This window comes from Mya arenaria, chromosome 3 (genome assembly GCF_026914265.1).
Source record: "Mya arenaria isolate MELC-2E11 chromosome 3, ASM2691426v1".
In the NCBI taxonomy this organism is placed as follows: domain Eukaryota; kingdom Metazoa; phylum Mollusca; class Bivalvia; order Myida; family Myidae; genus Mya; species Mya arenaria.
The window spans coordinates 88,125,322-88,144,814 of NC_069124.1; the positions used below are offsets into that span (position 1 = coordinate 88,125,322).

At 35.5% G+C, this 19,493-nt stretch overlaps 1 protein-coding gene across 1 annotated transcript; it reads left to right on the top strand.

Annotated features, from left to right (window-relative positions):
- Positions 1-120: 120 nt before the first annotated feature.
- Positions 121-19,349, top strand: LOC128228941 (integrator complex subunit 3-like). Its single transcript, XM_052940503.1, has 26 exons — positions 121-491; positions 2,431-2,514; positions 4,648-4,731; positions 4,912-5,110; positions 5,289-5,355; positions 5,810-5,951; positions 6,414-6,543; positions 7,548-7,693; positions 8,142-8,285; positions 8,561-8,648; positions 9,334-9,413; positions 9,762-9,853; positions 10,079-10,170; positions 10,543-10,680; positions 10,993-11,125; positions 11,543-11,707; positions 11,963-12,127; positions 13,195-13,351; positions 13,986-14,130; positions 14,458-14,571; positions 14,725-14,773; positions 15,017-15,190; positions 16,257-16,348; positions 16,625-16,697; positions 17,511-17,703; positions 18,914-19,349. The coding sequence occupies exons 1-26, from the start codon at positions 429-431 to the stop codon at positions 18,980-18,982; spliced, it is 3,078 nt and encodes a 1,025-aa protein (XP_052796463.1). The 5' UTR covers positions 121-428; the 3' UTR covers positions 18,983-19,349.
- Positions 19,350-19,493: the final 144 nt, after the last annotated feature.

Genomic DNA, 19,493 nt, shown 5'->3' on the forward strand with positions numbered 1-19,493 from the left:
CGACTTTGTAAACATATTTCCTTTGCATGAATGAAATCATATTGAAAATTATGCATATATCATAGGAAAATTTAATCTTAAGTCAAATTTGCCAATATACTCTGTTTTCACGACAATCATTAATGTCGATTTACGGCAGTAAATTTCTGGAAAGACTAAAATTTGCCGATAAAGATTGTCCCAAAATACAAAATAAAACAGCAACAAAAGGGCCTAAACGGAAACTCATACTTTGAAAAGATTCTCATTATTCAAAGCTGTTTAATATTGGTGTATGTGTTTGGATCGTTAGCCTTTGTTTTGGACATTTTCTCTTTAATAATAGAAAACATGGCGGTAGGACTGCCGGAAGTTGTTACTATAAATAGAGTTCAATATGTCAACACTGCACATGTTTTTAGTTTGCCGGTATGAAAATATAAAATAAAATGGATCAACAAAAAGGACTTCTTATATCGAATGTGTATGAGTGTAAAGATGAACTCGAAGAGGTAATTTGTAATTAATTTCCATGTTGACAAAAGTTTGAAACTGATGTTTGACTATGTGCAGGCCTCCAAAAAATGTTTTGGGTCACTTTCTAGTCGCTCTCCTTTTACATGCCATATTTCTGGAGACCATTCAAGGGGATTTGGGCAAAAAAGCTGAACATTCATGGAGATTTTGGTAGTATTCGGGGAGATTTTTTAGCAGGTCTAAGTTGGCAAAATATCAAAATAATTTTAGACTAAAGCACGGAAAATAATATTTACATATATTTATTGCTATGAAAACCTTTACCTTTTGAACGTACGTAAGTATTGTATTAATCATCATATTCTTATGATACACTGTCATCAATGGTAGAATAAAAAATGTCGTAGGCTCCAAAGTCTATTAAATAATTCTGCTTACTATCAGCACTGAAGACTTTCAGACATTAAGAGAATTGAATAAATACTATTTATTTCTTCCATTTCCCAAATAGGAATATTTGTTTTCCATTGATAATTACATACAAATAAATTAATTACTTCTTGTAAAAGTTTCCTTTAGGCATTTGTCAAATATTTAAAAGAAACTGTTCATTGTAATTCAAGAGTCATTTTCTCCCTTGTGGAGTTGTTTGTTTACATTCAGTTCCCTCAGATACTGTGGTTTCAATTTGCCATTATTGCCTGTAGAAAAATTTCTCCAAATAAATATGTTTTTTTTTTTTTTAATTCCGAGGGATTTTTATCCCCCTTGGAGACCAAGGGAAGGATAAAAAGTCCTGGGGATTTTTCCACCTGCAGGGGGGATATGGCATGTATGACTTTCCCTGCACAAAATTACTCGCCCTACATTATCAACAAAATTTTCGAACAAAATCGGCTAGTTTTGCAAGTTTTTGTTCAAAGACGTTTAGCTTTGATCTGCTCAATTATCATAACAATGTTCTTTTACCTAAACCTTGACACTTACTGCTGCCAATTCATTTATGAAGAAGCCAGGAACCAGATCATATATTACCAGCTTATAATCATTATAAATGATTAAAAACATTTTAATAATTTATTCAATAGTAATGAAATAATTTAACAATTAGCAGTGAATCATTTGTTTTCTTTGATTCCCTAAAGAATTATCTACAACATACAACAATTAGACAGTCCCCACATTCGACCATGTGCATTCAATAAGAAAATGAGGTAACATTTCCTGTTTCAATTTGACTGTTGACATCTGGTATTTAATTATAATGTTCAATTATTTCATTTTAGAAAAGAAAAAGGAATTAAAATTGAAGCTGGAGAATCTTACTCGCCCGATCCTTTCTGTAGCAATGACCCACATTCCATCCATTGCTCTTTTGGGACAGCTTCCATAAAGAATAGTGAATGAGGGATTATCTATTGACTGAACACAACTGTCACATTGACGGAATAAACTGTCAATGAAGTTACCTAGATGTCAATTTTAAATCAGCACTATTTGCTGCATGATACATGGTCACTGCACTAGCTATTTTTCTCTTGTCAGAGCGGTACATTCTGTAAGGTGTTTAGGTATTAACATTTAATTAAACTTATTACGCTGCACTCAGCAGACATACCATTTTACGCAGATTTTCGATCATATGTGTACTTCAAACTAAACCATGTCAATTTTGGGTTTGCATCCTCAAAATATCCCTCACTGCTCATTTCTGTGCAATTGCGGATCGGATGCTGACATATGGACTTAACTCAATTATAGTCAGCTTGTTCATTATTGAAATCTGTGGATTGCGTGCCAAATTGGCAGGTGTCAAAGCCTTGTCTTTCAACAAATCTTTCACTATGTTATTTTCTGGACCTGATTAAATTTTTAATTGTTTTCGCATTAAATGTGTTCATCAGTATTAACTATAAATGGTTTGTTTCACTAGGGTACTTCTTAATAACATTGATCATATTATATCTTTTTCAGAGACTAGAGCGGTGTTACAATGCAGTCACAAGCCTGGTGAATGGACTGTCAGAACGAGAAGCAAATGATGCTCTCAATTCTCATGTAATATTATTTTACCCTTTGATAATATATTAGTGTCATTGAAATACAAACTGACAGTGTTCAATGTTTCCAATAAGTTTGAAATTAACATTAAGATATAATAAAATTCAGAAATATAGTAGGATTTACATGTGTTTTGTACTTGGAAATGTATATTGAATATCTTTAAGTACATTTTGTTCACTGAAATCTAGGGCAAATATTTTTCTGGTTTGTAAAATTCATACATGTAATGTGTAAAACTTGAATCAAACATTCATTTCATTTGTATATAACATATTTAGTGTCACTTATTTCAACATTTTATTAATATAATGGAATTTTGCTTCTTCTTTTTAGCTCTACTGGCCAAAGGCCATAAGAGCTTATGCGATGGTAATGTGTACGTAGTATGTGCATCCGTGCGGTCGTGCGTTTGTGCGTCTGTAAACAATTGCTTGTGAACACGATACAGTCTTCAGTTTTGATTGTATCTCGATGAAACTTGTACAGTATATAGATATCCATTAGAGCTCGGTTCCTTTCGAAAACCAGCCAGATCCGTCCATAAATGCCTAGATTATGGGCCATGAAAGTTTTAAAGAAATGCTTTCTATTTTTAGCCAGGTCTGCATGAGCGAATTCTATTTTTAGCCAAGTTTACATGTACATGTAAATTCAAGTCTAGAGTTAAGGGAGACAATTTGCAAGTCTAGGATTTTGAGAGACAATTTGCTTTTTGCTTCTGCAGTTGATTTTGTGAATTACTCTGCCTTGTTTTTGTTGAAAGCCCAAAGGCCATTTTTTAGCTTTAAGTTCTGTAGTTTGCACATTCATCTTAACAAAATTGGTTGTGAATGTTTAAGTTATGCACCTGGTGTCATTACTGGCCACACCCAGGGTTCACAGGTTTGGTAAACGTAAATCTGGAAAGGTTTGAAAATCTTTTTGTGTGTTCGTGCATCCATCTCAGCACAACTGATTGTGAATGTTTGTTCAAATTGATCAATGTTGTCCTAGGATGCCCTTGACTTTGACCAACTTTTTTTAACTTTTAAAACTACAGAAATTTTTACTATGAGTACAGTTTTGAAAGCATTTTTATGCCCCCACAAAGTGGCGGCATATAGGGTTGCCCTTGTCCGTACGTACGTACGTACGTACGTACGTCCCGAAGATTGTTTCCGATCTAATTCTTGAAAACCGTTTGTCCAATCCTCACCAAACTTTAAACACATGTTTGTGACCATAATATCTTGATCAAGTTCGATAGTCATGGAAATCGCTTTAGTCATTTAGGAGTTACGGCCCTTTTTTGCCAAAAATTCCCGAAGATTGTTTCCGATCTAATTCTTGAAAACCGTTTGTCCAATCCTCACCAAACTTTAAACACATGTTTGTGACCATAATATCTTGATCAAGTTCGATAGTCATGGAAATCGCTCTAGTCATTTAGGAGTTACGGCCCTTTTTTGCCAAAAATACTTCAAAAATATATGTTTCCAATCTAATTCTTGAAAAGTATGTGTCCAATCCTCACCAAACTTTACATACATGATTGTGACCATAATATCTTGATCAAGTTCGATAGCCATGGAAATCGCTTTTGTCATTTAGGAGTTACGGCCCTTTATTTGCAAAAAAAGACTTGAAAAATACGTCCCGAAGATTGTTTCCGATCTAATTCTTGAAAACTGTTTGTCCAATCCTCACCAAACTTTTAACACATGTTTGTGACCATAATATCTTGATCAAGTTCGATAGCCATGGAAATCGCTTTAATCATTTAGGAGTTAGGGCCCTCAGATTATCCTGAATAATCATTATGGCTTATTTTTCTGTGACAAAAAATCGAAGTGGGGGCATCCGTGTCCTATGGACACATTTCTAGTTTTTTTGTCAGATGACTTTTACTTGGCACATATCAAAATAGTTCATGCAACTAATCTGCTTACAATACTTTCTGGGCTCAGATGTTGAACGTGCTACGTTTTCAGGTAACCCAAACACAAAACATAAAGTACATGTCTGTTGCCTTTTACCCATACATACATGCTCTGGATTGATATGACCACAAAAGCCATGCCAGTAGAGCATAGGCCCTTTTGGGCCTCTTGTTTTAAAATGTTTGAGATCTTCTTTCGTTTGTGGCAGGTGTGTAAGGGTGCCCAGCAACACGAAGAGGTCCAGATTGGACTGCTCTACGCCATTCTCACAGACCCTGCTAATGCTCCAAAGGTTTGTTACACACGCACCATCATGTCGAGTTCAAGGGGGTTACTGTCATTAACATGAAAAAATGGCCATTTGATTTGTAAGAGTTAAAGTGAATGCCTGATACTTTTATTAAACATCATGAAATGAAAATGTGACTACTTACTTTCAGTTTTTATGCCTGCTATTTTGATGTTTTTACAGCACTATCGAGACATCAACCTGGTGACTCGTGATTCTTTTACTATCATGTTAAACAGACTGAACCAGATAGTGTTTGAAAAATGGCTCAAGTTGAAGGATATAGGGCGGTCGCAGATACTTTGGCTGACCCGAGAGCTTGTGAAAAACTCTGTACTTGGTGCCGACGGCGCTATTAACACCCTTCTGAGGCAAATTGCAGGTGAGACTTGCTCTTCTTGGCCATTTTGATTTTGATTTTGTTTTTCTATTTAGAAATTAAATTTATGTATGTTAAAGCATCTTTGGAATGTATTAATAATTAGGTTTTGTGAGAGAAATTAAAGAGTAATATTTTTGTTTATTGGTTTGTAAGCACAGTCTGCCCATGTGTATTTTAGGAGGTGACATAACGCCGAAAAATGTGTGGTTAGCAGAAAGTGTTCTGGACATTTTAGCAGAATACAGGTAGTTTTTTTTCAGTGACATTACAGCAACACTTTTTATGTACTTTTTTTACAGGTTTATTAATTTTCAACAACCATTTTAAAAATTTGTTTCTGTTCTCGACCTGTATATACATGTATGTAGGTAGGTTCAGCCTGATTTATGCAGACTTTGATTTCTTTTCTGTTAAAAATGCTCCAGTAGTTTAAACATTATACAATTTTCATTTACAATTCTTTAATAGAATATGTTTCTGTTGATCTGGTTCGAGGAATTACTGGTAACAGACATTGTGGTCATGGATAGACCTAGTTTCTTTATTTGTCTCAAACTGTCAGACATTAACGTTCCTATGTTAAAGGTATAAATGCAATTGACAATCTTGTTGTTGAATGAATTATGGTTCATAGATCATTAATTATAAGCATATTATGTAAACAATGGACATTTATAATGGCATGCTGGTTCCGTGCAGGAGCTGGTTGGACAAGTTTCCAGGCTTGGTGCCGACGGTTATCTACACGTTCCTGCGGGTGATTGTCGACCACACTGGCCAGATCTTCCACAACCTCCGACAACGTGAGGCTGAGTTCACTGCCTCTCTTCTCAGGGATAAGGTACATACACACTCTAAAGAGGATTAAATTCAATCTGAGTGCATATTACAGTATTTAATTTAAATGCATCCTAAGTACTAAATTAGTTGCTCTTGGACATGTGCATCAGCAGAATGCATTGTTTAAAAGAAATATGCACATATCTGTGCTTGGGACATACAGACTTTGTTCAGAACCTATAGTGATGAAACATCCAGAGGAATTCACTCAAGCAGTTTTGAAAATGAATCTCTAAATCAATATGCACCTCTGCCATGTTGACCATCAGTCTTTAGGTAATATTAATTTGATTAATCTCAATTATGAGGACAGCAACTTGTGAGGACAGCATCTATAAGCTGATATTTATTATTTTCAAATCAGTTTGCTTGGTAGTTTTCCTGTCTAGTTTGCCATTTCTTAGTCAGTTACATAAATAAAAAGTTAAGGTATCAAGTGATAAAATTTCTATGTATGTTTTAGTGGACAGAGTGTATGGGTATTGGACGTGACCTGGTGAGGCTGCTCCAGAATGTTGCCCGCTTGCCCGAGTTTGAATCTCTCTGGAGGGACGTCATGCTCAAGCCAACAGTACTAGCACCTAACTTTACAGGTACATACAGTTTTAAGCTTGACTATTCTTAGAAAAAGGAGAGCTATGTTTCTCAGGCTGGCGTGGGCTTCACACCTAGGATAAAGTTTCGCCTGTTAGCATCTTTAAGTCATAATGACTCCCCCAATGCATAGTGGAGACATATTGTGTTTGTCCTGTCCATCAGGTCGTCCGTATGTTTCATTTCGTTTCTGCTCAATGACTTTAGAATCTGTGGACCCAGGAACTTCATACTTGGTATGCAGGTTGACCAGCAGATGACACCCATGATTTTGAGATCAGGAGGTCAAAGGTCAAGGTTGATCTTGAGGTGAAAACTTTCTTGGCTTAAAAACCTTGGGTCCAGGAACTTCATATTTGATATGCGAGTTGGTCATGATTAGCAGATGGCCCTTTTTTATTTTTAGGTCAGTAGGTCAAAGTTCAAGGTTGCAGTGACCTTCAGGTGTTTAACGATATGTTGGTTGGTTTTTAAAAACTACAGAATACTTGCATCCAGGAACTTCATACTTGGTATGCCAGTTGGTCATGACTGGTACATGACTCATATTGATTTGGAGACCAGTAGGTCAAAGGTCAAGGTTGTGGTGGCCTTAAGGTAAAAAAAAGAACGGTTTTTGCTCAATATTAAAAAAATGCCCCCCACCAAAGGTCAAGGACGGTATTACATAGGTTTAAATCTCAGCAACTACTTGATGTATTGCATTCAGTCTTTATAAAACATTTTTCAACAATCAAACTTTCTCAAATCATAGAGTAGGATAACTCTATTTTGCAATTATAAAACTTAAAAGCAGCGAAATAGTCCTGCGCGCTGTCTCTGTGACAGTTCTTGTTTAATTTAAACAGTGAAATGAGTATAATACTGTGTATATTTATGTTTTACAGAGAAATCATTAAAATAACTTCCTACTCAATACTAGGTATTTTTAAAGTACTTATACATTACAATTCTTGTCCAAAAACCTTGCTGCTAAAGATTAAACCAGTAAATGTGTGCTTAGGAATACAGCAGTTGCTTGGTACGCGGACATCTCGGAAGTACCAGATTGCGCGTCTTACTCCAGACATGGAGAACAAGCTGATCTTTCTGACTACCAAGGTGAAGTTTGGCCAGCACAAACGCTACCAGGACTGGTTTCAGAGACAGGTGAGATCTGATGAAAAAAATGCTTGCCAGTGTCCTCAGTGCACGACATAGCATATTTAAACACTGTATTCAAAAAGGTGTATTTGCAAGATATAGAAATTTGCTACTGAATGATCTTTACAGTTTGAAGGGATTTCCATTGACTTAATTTTGTGATAGCTATTTGAGATCTTATTTTGTAGCTTCTTAATGATTCTTCATAAATATATGACTTTGTAATCTATGAAAGCTTTTTGGCATTGTGCAGAAAATAATACTTTTGTCCTATCAAATTTGTGTATTAACGTTTTCAAACTTTTTTAACAAGTATACTATTTCTTTGTTTAATGGATCACAACAAAAATGACATGCAGAACGATAATTACCCCTTTCTTCTAAGCTCGTAAAATGTTTAATCCTTCATATGTAAAAAAAGTGTATGTTTTGATATAATCATGTATGTTTTCAGTACCTGTCAACGCCAGAGAGTCAGTCTCTACGTTGTGATCTCATCCGATATATCTGTTGTGTGTTCCATCCTTCCAACGAGCTCCTGTGTTCAGACATCATCCCCCGCTGGGCCGTCATTGGATGGCTCCTGCAAACATGCACAGTATGTACTTGTGATCTGGTTGTAATGAAGTTAGTCTATTTCAGTAATTTTGATGTAATTTGAGGTATACATATTTTCAAAAAATCATATATAATTTTTCTACTTGGCTTTTAGTACATATGTAAAATTAAAGAGTTCATGTTAAAGATACCAACGTAATATCTAGGTTCATAATTTAAATTTCTGAGATTTTTAGGCACTTTTGCTGTTTATATGGAGAAAATTATGGTGGGCTTTTAGTGTCATACTAACCTTTTTTATCTTTCTCATTTCAGTCAAATGTGGCTGCATCAAATGCAAAATTGTCATTGTTTTATGATTGGATATTTTTTGACCCAGAAAAAGACAGTATAATGAATATAGGTAAGTGAGTTTCTCCCCTTGCTGCAGTATAATAAGTTTAGGTAAGTGAGTTTCTCCCATTGCTGTAGAATCATAAAATAGATACGTGAGTTTCTCCCTTCACTGTAGAATATAAAGAGGATAATTGCTTGTTTCAGTGTAAGATTGTACTTTATTTCACCGAGTGAGAACTACAAGCTTAATTTCACGAGTGGCATAACCACAAATGAAAATTTCCTTTGGTTTTTCATGAGGTGAAAAACATTGCAATCTTGCAGTGAAGCAAACAATGTTTCTTTAATAATATGCCTAAAAAGGATGTAAAATGACATTTAATTGTAGTTGCTCAGAAAAGCATAACAAATTGTATGCGAACGTGATGTTATTTCGTATATGACTTCCTTGTTATTGTGTACCTGCCCTGTGCATGTTGATGTTCAATTTCGAAATGAGATCATCCTTAAATCTCAGTAAAGTGAAAAACACAACAAATTGTTATTTCACTGCATAAAAAGTGCAATATCATTTTTATTTTACTGAAAAATCATTATAAATCACTGGAAAGCATATAATAAAATCACATTATAATTTTTTGCAAAATATATATCATCTATTATATTCTTGAACTTCATCAGTGAAGACTGATTTTCATGCTAACCCCCATATTTTATCATTATGGCTATGACTTACTACCCTCTTGTTACAGAGCCAGCTGTTCTTGTGATGTTTTACTCCATAAAACCTCATCCCGCCATAACAGCTACTTTGTTAGACTTCTTGTGTAGAGTAAGTCCTTTTCCTCATGATCTCTATCATTATAACATCAAGGTACAGGTTTGAATGGGCTTCAGTTTAGTGGTACTAAGCTTTGAATGCACTCAATGAGTTAATATTACATTTTTAGGTTATTTTGGGTTCACTCTAAATTCAAACTCTAAATTCAATTGAACATATTGATTTCATCCATAAGCCTTAGAATACAATGGCAACTCTATTCTTTATATTGATACGATACTATGTAAACAACATAATATGGTGATAAAAAATATTTTTTAGTTTTCTATAATTGTTTATCCCCACATTGCAATTCCATCAGGAACAATTCCAATAATATTTGTTGTTATTTTTCTACAGATAATGAACAACTTTTGTCCAATGTATGCAGAACAAGTCAGATCAGGAATTCACAAGTCCTTGAAAACAATTTTGGACAAGAGAGTTTTACCGTAGGTGTACTTGAATACTGCTGTTCTTGGTTTACTACTATAAGTATTTGATCTTCATTAGATAATGCTTAACATCACTTAAGTTGCATTGTAAGGTGTTTTAGCAGCATGTGTGTTCTTCAGAATTAGAATACCATTCTGTTAATAAGACGTAAACTAATGTTCTTGTTATTCTCAACGAGTCAGCTTGTGTATTGAACCATTATTTTTCCATTAATATTGCAGGTCGTTACAACCTTTATTTGAGAATCCAAAACTTGATAAAGAGTTGCGGGCCTTAGTTAGGACCACATTCACAGAGTTCATGACAACAGATAGTAAGTTTCTTCCTACTTGCAACTGTTACAAATATAGTATTTTTAACTTTCCCTTTTTATTCAAAAAACAAACTAGATATCCCAACAAAAATGTGATTTAGTATTTTTATTTAAACATTTGCCGAAAGATTGATAACCTAATAGTGTGACGTTGGAGGCAAAAGTAGCAAATCCAGTAACAGTACAAGTGCTTCTTATTTCTTACCGTCCTGCGTTAAAACAGTGCGAACAGACGTACAAATGCAATGAATTCTTGCATTTTCACCACACTGAATCTTGTAAAAAAAATGCCCGAGAATGTAACTTGAACACTGTTAAACAATTGGTCTTTTAAGTTACAAAGATGCAGCCTGTTTTCTCTGTGTGTTTCAGTGGTGAAGGGAGATGAAGAAGAATCGGTGAACAAGGAGGTGGCTAGTCTTGACATGGACGAGGAAACAAACCACATCGTCCCTGACAATGACCTGTCTGATGCAGCATTCTCTGATGACGAGGATGAATCCCCACTGGGTATGTGAGCTCTCTAGTCTGCTTTCAAAAGGGATTTGTGATCAGATTTTATGTCAAGTTATTTACTTAATTGTATACACCAACACCAGCTAAGAACTGCCATAAACTCATTTTAACATAATTTTGTACATTTAAGCCTAAAATCATTGAAATTTCAAAAGCTTTTTGGCCAAACATAGCATTTTTGAGCCCTTGGTTATTAACAATAAAACTCTTATTTGAACTTTTGATGGAAGTTTTATTATGGAATAGGTTTACCCTATAAAACATGAACTTTTTAGGAGTTTGACTTGTCTTTCTTGTTTCTTTCAGCTAACAACAAAACTGAAAGTACTTTTAGGCCTATTCGAGATCCGCAACGCTACCAGTCCGTGGACATAACGGAGCATCTACAGCAGCTGGACGGAGACATCAGATACTTCACAGAACAGCTTCTCAATGAAACGTTAGTAATCAAATAAAAAATCTGGCATGTCATTTGTCTTGCTTGATGTTATATTCAGATTCGTAAAAAGTCATATATACAGTAGTATGTTTGTTGCAGACAAGGAGGGTATAAATTAACATGATGCTTGTTTTTAATTCACCCAATTAAGGGATTATATTTTGTCAATAAAAAAATAGCGCATGGGTTGCATTATCAAATAAATTTTCTTTGAACTACTCTGACAACCAACCTCGAACATGTTCCAAGGTTGAGCAATGCATCGATTGACATGTTAATTACATTCATGTATGGTATGCATTTAAAAAACAACCACTCATCCAGCGAATATGGTTATGAAATGTTAAGATTCTACTTTCATTAGCAAACTGAAGTGACATACTGTGTAAATATGTTACGTAAATCTGGTGTGTTCAGTGTACAAGAGGACCAGTGTGAGAAGATTGACCGCTTGATGCAGATGGTTGTCAGGGATGACGAGGACTTTGACGGAGACATGGCTGCCATCCTTGCTACATGCCTCTGTCAGATCCTCATTGACCAGTTTAACACTAACATCTTCCCCGAGGACATCGATGATGAGTCAGTAGTCTTCTATATCTTGTTATTATAACATAGAATGTGTCACAATTTGTTATGGATAAGCTCTTAACTACTCCTTTAGTGATATTGCCTATCTTTGGTAATTAAAATTATATTATTTACAAAAAATTCCTTTCTTGAGATATCAAAATAAAGTCATTTGTATCAAACAATATCACAATTTGTGTACATCTGATTCACTAAATGTGAAAAGGAATTATCCTTCGTCATATACTTCTGCAACTCCCCCCCCAGGTCCCTGGAGGAGTCTATTGGTACACCGCTGTTTGTGATGCTGCGATTCCTGAGCTCTACCCAAGAGGAGTCACCCTCCAGAGCCCCACTGTTCTCACTCCTAGGGGAGATGTACCTCAAACAGCCTCGCATAGGATACAACCTCCTCTACTTCCTCAAAGTTGGGTGAGTACAAAATTATGATTCATGAAAGTGCAGTCATCAAAACATTTCTATATGACATTCGTGATAGCAACATTACATGACACATATTTTACACTGTGAACAACTTCAACCTTTTACAATCAAACAAAAATTGGTTAATGATTTTCACATGGAACATGGTATTCAAAGTCTAAGGTACCGGTTAAAAATTGCTAAGCAATGTTTATGTTCTTGGCTTTATTAATTATAGACCAACAAAGATGGCTTTGTTAGATGTGTAACATCTTAGTTATGCAGGTGCTACAGGTGGAATAGCATGTTATGAAAGTGTTACAGCTAAGATATGCAGGTGTTACAGCTTAGTTATGCAGGTGTTACAGCAATCACCATTGCTGCCATTTGCTCAAAAGTGGCCACAATTTTTAATTTGGGCGATATTATGGCGACACAATTTTTTTATGTAAGCAGCGAATTAAGCGGCCTTTATGATAATCGACTCAGTCTCTGCAGAAATCAAGCATGCCGCTGTTGTGACATATCTGGTAATAAGGGCACAGCTGTGTAACAAATTCAAAAATTTATGGCTTTTGAGGATTAAAGATGGCTACCTTTAATGATCATGGCTCTAAGTATCAAAGGTGTGACAATTGTCACCATCTAATAGCCAGATTCAAATGCTTTTGATATGGGAAAACTAAGTAAGTGTACATGATTTTTACGACTACGATGAAAATAGAAGTCACAAATATTTATTTTTATTCTTGTATTCATACTGACTGATATATTCTGTAAATAATGAATATGTAAATGACAAAGTGCTTGTATCATGTTCTATTTATACAATACAATTTATGTTATTGCAACAATGTGCTAAAATAATTCTATTTATAATATAGGTGCTATTTAACCAATAAAAAAATATTACTACTTTAAATTAACAGGGATGTGATTTGTGGACGTGTGAAGTTATGCAGGTTGTACATCATTCGTATGCAGGTGTGACAGCTTTGTTATACAGGTGGTTTACATATAATCTTGATTATTAATTAATGTTACATTAGTTTCTCAGTGTTTTCTGGTGTTTTCAGGAAGGCGAATGATGAGAAGATGCAGACATACCGCGACTTTGTCCGTACCCTGGAAGATGGGCACACGTTGGAGTCTTGCCTGCTGGCCGACATGAAAATATGTGAGGAGGACGACGTACGGCTCTTCACCTTCCTTCTCCCTGACATATACACACAGGTAAGGAACTCAAGTATTCAGTACACTAAACAAGTAAGACCCACTTCTTGCTCACTCCAAGGGATAAAACCGTTGATTGTGGGTTTCCTCCAAAAAATAAACTGTTTTGTTTGCTGAAAGACCCTCAGAGATTCTCCGCGTGTCATTAACCGCAATGTTAAATATGAATGGAAGCGTCAGAAATTGTCTGATTTTACGACCATTGAAAGCAAAAAATAGTTATTTCTTTATCAGAAGTGACTCGTTTTTAGCCTTATGTACATTGTAAGTCGCATCACGTTCTTACCAGCAATTTATTTGTATATGTGTTTGTAAACGCCAAATAAGTATTGACTTGATTTGTTAAAAAAACATTGATTTGTTGATATATTGCCACTATGACCTCTGACGTCATGCGTGTGATCAATACAATGTAGGGTATAATTATTATATGATATTTATTATTGTTGGTTAAAAATAACTAGTGATGTTTTGGTAATTTTCCATATAAAACGAGGCTAGAAGGCCTTCAACCATGTGCTCTGAATTTTGAATGCATCCCAGTAACTTTCAATCGTGCTAAGGAACTCTGGACATGCAAACATCCATGTTACTATCAGATGAACAATGCTACAACATAGATTCTGCTTTACAGTTCCCGAATGTGTGTGTGGGCAACGCTGAGCTGCTACAGCTGGTCGTGTCGTCTATTGATGGGTCCCAGCTCCAGGAACTCATCTGTCAAATCCTTCAGGGAAATCTCGTCATGTTCCGCAAGGAGTCATTCCTCAAAGTCCTAAGTAAGCTCTTTTAATGTGTTCAAGCAGTTCTATTCTATGGCATCATTTATTAATGCAAGACAATACAAAACTGACTAAAATTGGATGATCTTTATATCTTTTTGCTTTGTTGTTCTTCCATACATTTAGTGTACTATTTCAACTATATAGTGTTTTATACTTTTTGGTACATTTTATGCTTTGGTTGCTTTTGATTGACCTTTATAGAAAGTTATTTTCAATTAAAGATGAGATTATGATTTAAAAACTCAGTAAATAAACATCAGATTGCAGCATCTCTTTAGATGTTTGCCTAGTTCTGGCATCTTGTATGTGTGATGGTTTCAGACGCGAGCCTGGACTGGGAGACACTTGAACAGTACTTCCTGTGGCAGCTCATCACTGCACACAACATACCCCTAGACTACGTTATGCCCATGCTACCAAAACTAGATTACCATTGTATGTACACACTTCTCTTTTAAAATCATATTTGTATTAAATATTTCACAATTGACACTTACAAGTATTTTATCAGTTATTTGACCAAATCTTTACCTGAATCAGTTGTTACGGTCATAAGTTATAAGGTTGTAATGTTTCTCATCTTTTCAGGTCATGCAGAGGCCCTGACCAGTATCATGGTGTTACTGAAACAGGATTGGTAAATATTCTCATTCCCACTTCACTACTCATGATTCATGATTTGGTTTGGTGCTAAGGTTCATTTCATTTTAAATGAGTTAAAAAGGTGGAATAAATGTCAAGACATGTGCATCTTTTTGTCTGTTACAGTGCAATATACTTAATAAAAAAACTTGGTTTATTTGTTTACAATGAATGTACATATACACATTTCTCTAAGTTTGTGAATATTGTCATTTTGGAAGCATTCCCTCCCTTGCAGCCCATCGTCGGACTTGTTGCGGCCGATCCTTTGTCGTGAGTGCAAGAAGAACGACTTTTTCACAGTTTCCATCCTGAATTACTGGGCCCAAGAATTTGAGGACAAGCTGGCTGATCTCATATACTCCCAGTTCTCCAAAGTGAATGGTGGGACACCAAATAAGAAAAGGCTCAGGTTTGTGATCCTCTAATGTTGTTTGGTATCTACATTTATCTTTTTAACCCTGCTAGTTTCATATGATAAAAAGCACAATGTATTTAGGTTTTGAATTTAGATTTTTAGTTCTACTGGCCAAGGCCAGAAGAGCTTATGCCATGGCACAGTGTCCATCATCCGTCCTTCCATCAGTAACTAAATTTATACAGTAGGTTTATAATCATAAGAGCTTGGTTTGCTTCGAGAACCAACCAGATGTTTATTATCCAATGTTTACTGAACTTGTACAGTAGCTAGATATCCATAAGAGCGTACTTTCTATTAAAAACCAGTCTGGTCTGTACATGCATGACTGAATGATGGCCCTTTAAAATATTTAACATTGCTATTACTTCTTCATTTCCTTCTACAGAAAGTGACTTGAAAAGCTTCTCTTCCCTGAGATTCTGACTATCAAAGTCAGGCAGTTGACATTTTAGCTCACAAATACCAGATCTTGAATTCAATTAAAACCTCGCACACCTTCACTCCTTATCATGTCCCCTCCCCCAGGTTGCCTTGAAGTTAAATGCCAAAAGAGAAGATATAGTTACATTTCCATGTTAGATAATTTGCCACAGTCTAGTAATTCTACTGTTGAGGGGAAATTGTTAGTATCATAGAAAGTTTTAAAGTAAAATTTGCGTGACAATGGCATTATATCATGGTAACATATTGACCGGCAATCAAGAGACCTGAATAGGATTCCCGGCTGGGCAAGACAAACTTTGCAATATTGTAGTATTTGTAAATTTTAACCAGGTTTCCAAAAAATAGGTTATTAGAATGTGGGATGTCATTGGACGTGCGGGCCAATAACTTAAACTAGCATTGATGGATAGTAATAAAAGGTGGTGTGTACGTAGCTTATGTGAATAGCTAGCCTGGGACTACTTTTGAGGGGGAGGGATCAGGGTCAAGGTCACTGTTACTAAAAGAATGAAAATGTTTTCCTCCCATTAACTTAAGCAAGAATCGATGGGTCAAGGTCAAGGTCAGATTGGAGTTGAATTGGGGCTCTGGCTGACTGTCATTTGTATTTCAGGCCTGGGTCAACAGCAAAAAAGGACAGTCCATCAACTGACCAGATCCTGGCACATCTCGACCATATGAGACAGATCTGCAGGAACATATCATGTAAGTTGCCACTTGCAGTAGACAGCCTGATTGTCAACTCAAACTGTAGACTGAGGACCTGAAAGTTGAGTTAGCTTACTGCCTTAGACATTATTTTTTTTCACTGATACAGGTTCAAAGGCTTTAAGAGAGATGTATGCCTATTGTATTTTCATTATTTGTGTTAGTATATAAAATAGGCCTGTGTAAGGAAATCCATCCATATATCTATCCATCTGACTTCCTGGTTTTCTTGAAGTATTTTGAATATACATTGTGTGTGTATTTATATTTCAGTGTTACAACACTCAAGTATACAGACAGCCCTCCAGCAGATTCAGCAGACAGCCAGTGACTCACAGAAAACCAAGTATGCTTAACTTGCTTTTTGTTGCTTTTCTTAAATATATGCTAAAATACAAATGTGTTATGATGCTCGCATCATTTGAAATTGTTTTTTTAGCCAGAATTTTCTACGAAAAAATGCAGTTTACACAATGTCAAAAACCAGGCTGGTAGGTTTCTGTCGTAAACAATTCTGCATCCATGTCATAAAATCAGTAGTTTTGATTAAATTGTGAAACTTGGTCAGAATACTTGCCTGCTTGTTGTCTTGAACAGCTATGAAAATATGTTTAACCTCTGCTAAAAAACTAAAACTTGGTCAGAAAGAAATACCTGTCAATAAATTTAATAGTTTTTTATCCAATTGTTATGAAACTTGGTCAGCATACTTGTTTGTATTTTGTCCTGAACAATTTTAAATATGGGTCACCTCGGCTAGGTCAAATTTAAAAAAAATAAAAATATGTTATATATTCAACTTTTTAATATTTTTTTCATAAAACTTGTATGCAGTTACGACTTTTTTCATGACTTTTAGTCAGAATAATTATGTTAATCAAAGACAAAAACAATATTTGAAGTTCTGCTCCAAACAATACATTAAATGATGGTAAATAGGAAGTTTTAATTATTGCCCACTAACCATTGTATTGAAAAACGCCTTTGTAGAAATAAAAAATTGGGCTATAATACAGCATTCCATACTGCCTCTTGTTATTGTTTTAGCCTGTTCTTAATTTTCATGATGATTGTACAATAGAAATATAGAGCAGCATGCTTGAGTATCAACTTCATTTCTTTTGCTCTTCCATTTAAATGTTTGTGTGTTTTATTTCAGATTCAGTGACCTGTTGGCATTGGCGGAGGATATTGCAGACCTGAAGACGTCCCGTGTGCTACGGGGGTTACCGGGGCGACGGGCGGCAGCTGCAGCGGCCTCAAGCACCTCCTCTGGTAACAAATCCTCCTCCGCTGGGAAGAGCAGGAAACTCGTGATAGACGACTCCGAAAGTGAATCCTCGAGCAGCGAGGTGAGAAGGGGTATGGGGTGATGGGGGTGGCGGGAATTTGGGGGTCTTCCACTTTGACATGCATGGTTTGTTATCATTTACAAAAAGAATTAACTGTCATAATTCATGATTTTAGATGTTACTTGATGGCATTAGCAACATGTGTTTAACATTTAGTAGCAAAAAAGTACATTAGTCTGTTCTTCTTTAAAATATATCGTATTGTTTTGGCTTTGATTTACATGAAGTTATTTGTACAAGTAAAGGCAATGCCGTTTCCCTTACTACAAGCATGGCTGAAATGTACAAGCATGGCTGAAATGTAGTACCTGGAATAATTTAAAACCACAGATACATCTGATCGTTTTAATTCTGTTTATAAGTAGAACTCACACTAAAATGTATCCAGTGGTATCCAGTAAGAATTACGCCAAAAACACTATACTTATAACGAAATTTGTTTAGGTGTAGTTTTTAATGCCAAGCTTTAATTCCATGTTACTGTCTACCTTTTATAGGAAATAAAACGGCCATTTTTACTCACTCCATTTCTTAGCTTCCGTCTTTCCCTGTGTTTGCAGTCATATTTGTATAACAAAAGTACACAAATAAATGAAACTTTTTTGAAAGTTTGAATAACCATAGTGCAGTGTTGCAGGCATAACATTCGTCTAGATCACGTCAGTGACACAAGAGTTGTTGCCTTTTGATTAATGAAATCAGACCAATTACTTGATTACGATGGTAGGAACGTTCGTCATGCGATGGGCGATTCCATGCGGTCTTGGAAAATGTCGATGAGCCAGAGAGTTTTCATTTTTTATGTTATTCCCCATGCTCATGACGCCATTTCCTGTTTCGACACATTAAGTTCTGAAGATCTTTTAAAATGTTTTTCATGAAATCAAGACTATGCTTTCCTCTTACTATTTTGATTGAGAATGTGCTTCTGTATTCAAATAAGTCTTCATCATAAATTCAAAATGAGAAATAAACGTACAACTTGCTAGAATATTGCCAATTATGCTATCATTTTAACCAATTAATTTGTTTATAAACATGCAGAGTGATATATATTTCTGATCAACACAAAAAGATCATATTTCATATGTGTAATACAGAAAAAAGCATGATTGCTATATTAAACTGGAAACAGGGTATAGCATGTGATAATGTATGAATAGTATCTAATATAATGCAATCAATTCATGCAGTATGTTTCTTCTTGTAGGAGGAAGCAATAAAACCGCGTGCTAAGAAGAGAAAGAAAGCTCCACCAGTGGATGACGACAGTGATTGAACTGTTCTGAATACTGACTGGTTAACACTCTATAACAAGTCACTGACAGATTGGTTAGGTTCCCATGGTAACACATGGGCAAACATTCTCCTCCTTGACATGCGGGAATCAGCAGGTGAAGGTGCAGCATGGAAACCAGGGATGCACCCGGGTACATGAGCATGAACACAATGGTGGGAGAAGACAAGCCCTGATGAAAGTGCCTGTTCATTGTTCAGAGATTCAGGGATGCTTTTAAATAACTGCGACATTGAGGCTGTTTCTTTTGCATTCATAGTGATTTATGACAAGTTGTTACATTGATTTTTGTTTAATAAATGACAATTAAAGTGCTAAACTGTAAATGATCAATAAAATTGAAATCATAGTTATGTTTGTATTTACTACAGTGGTGTGGGATCGCTGGCATTACACTTCCACTGTGAAATATCCCAACTAGTTACCAAGGCAACAAAGAACAGTTGTTGATACTATTCTGTATATAGTTCGTGAATGTGGGTTTGGGTTTCAG

Coding starts and splice junctions, on each gene's coding strand:
- LOC128228941 (XM_052940503.1), top strand. CDS start 429: ATGGATCAACAAAAAGGACTTCTTATATCGAATGTGTATGAGTGTAAA. Junction 5,111..5,288: donor CCTTCTGAGGCAAATTGCAG/GTGAGACTTGCT, acceptor TGTGTATTTTAG/GAGGTGACATAACGCCGAAA. Junction 6,544..7,547: donor ACTAGCACCTAACTTTACAG/GTACATACAGTT, acceptor ATGTGTGCTTAG/GAATACAGCAGTTGCTTGGT.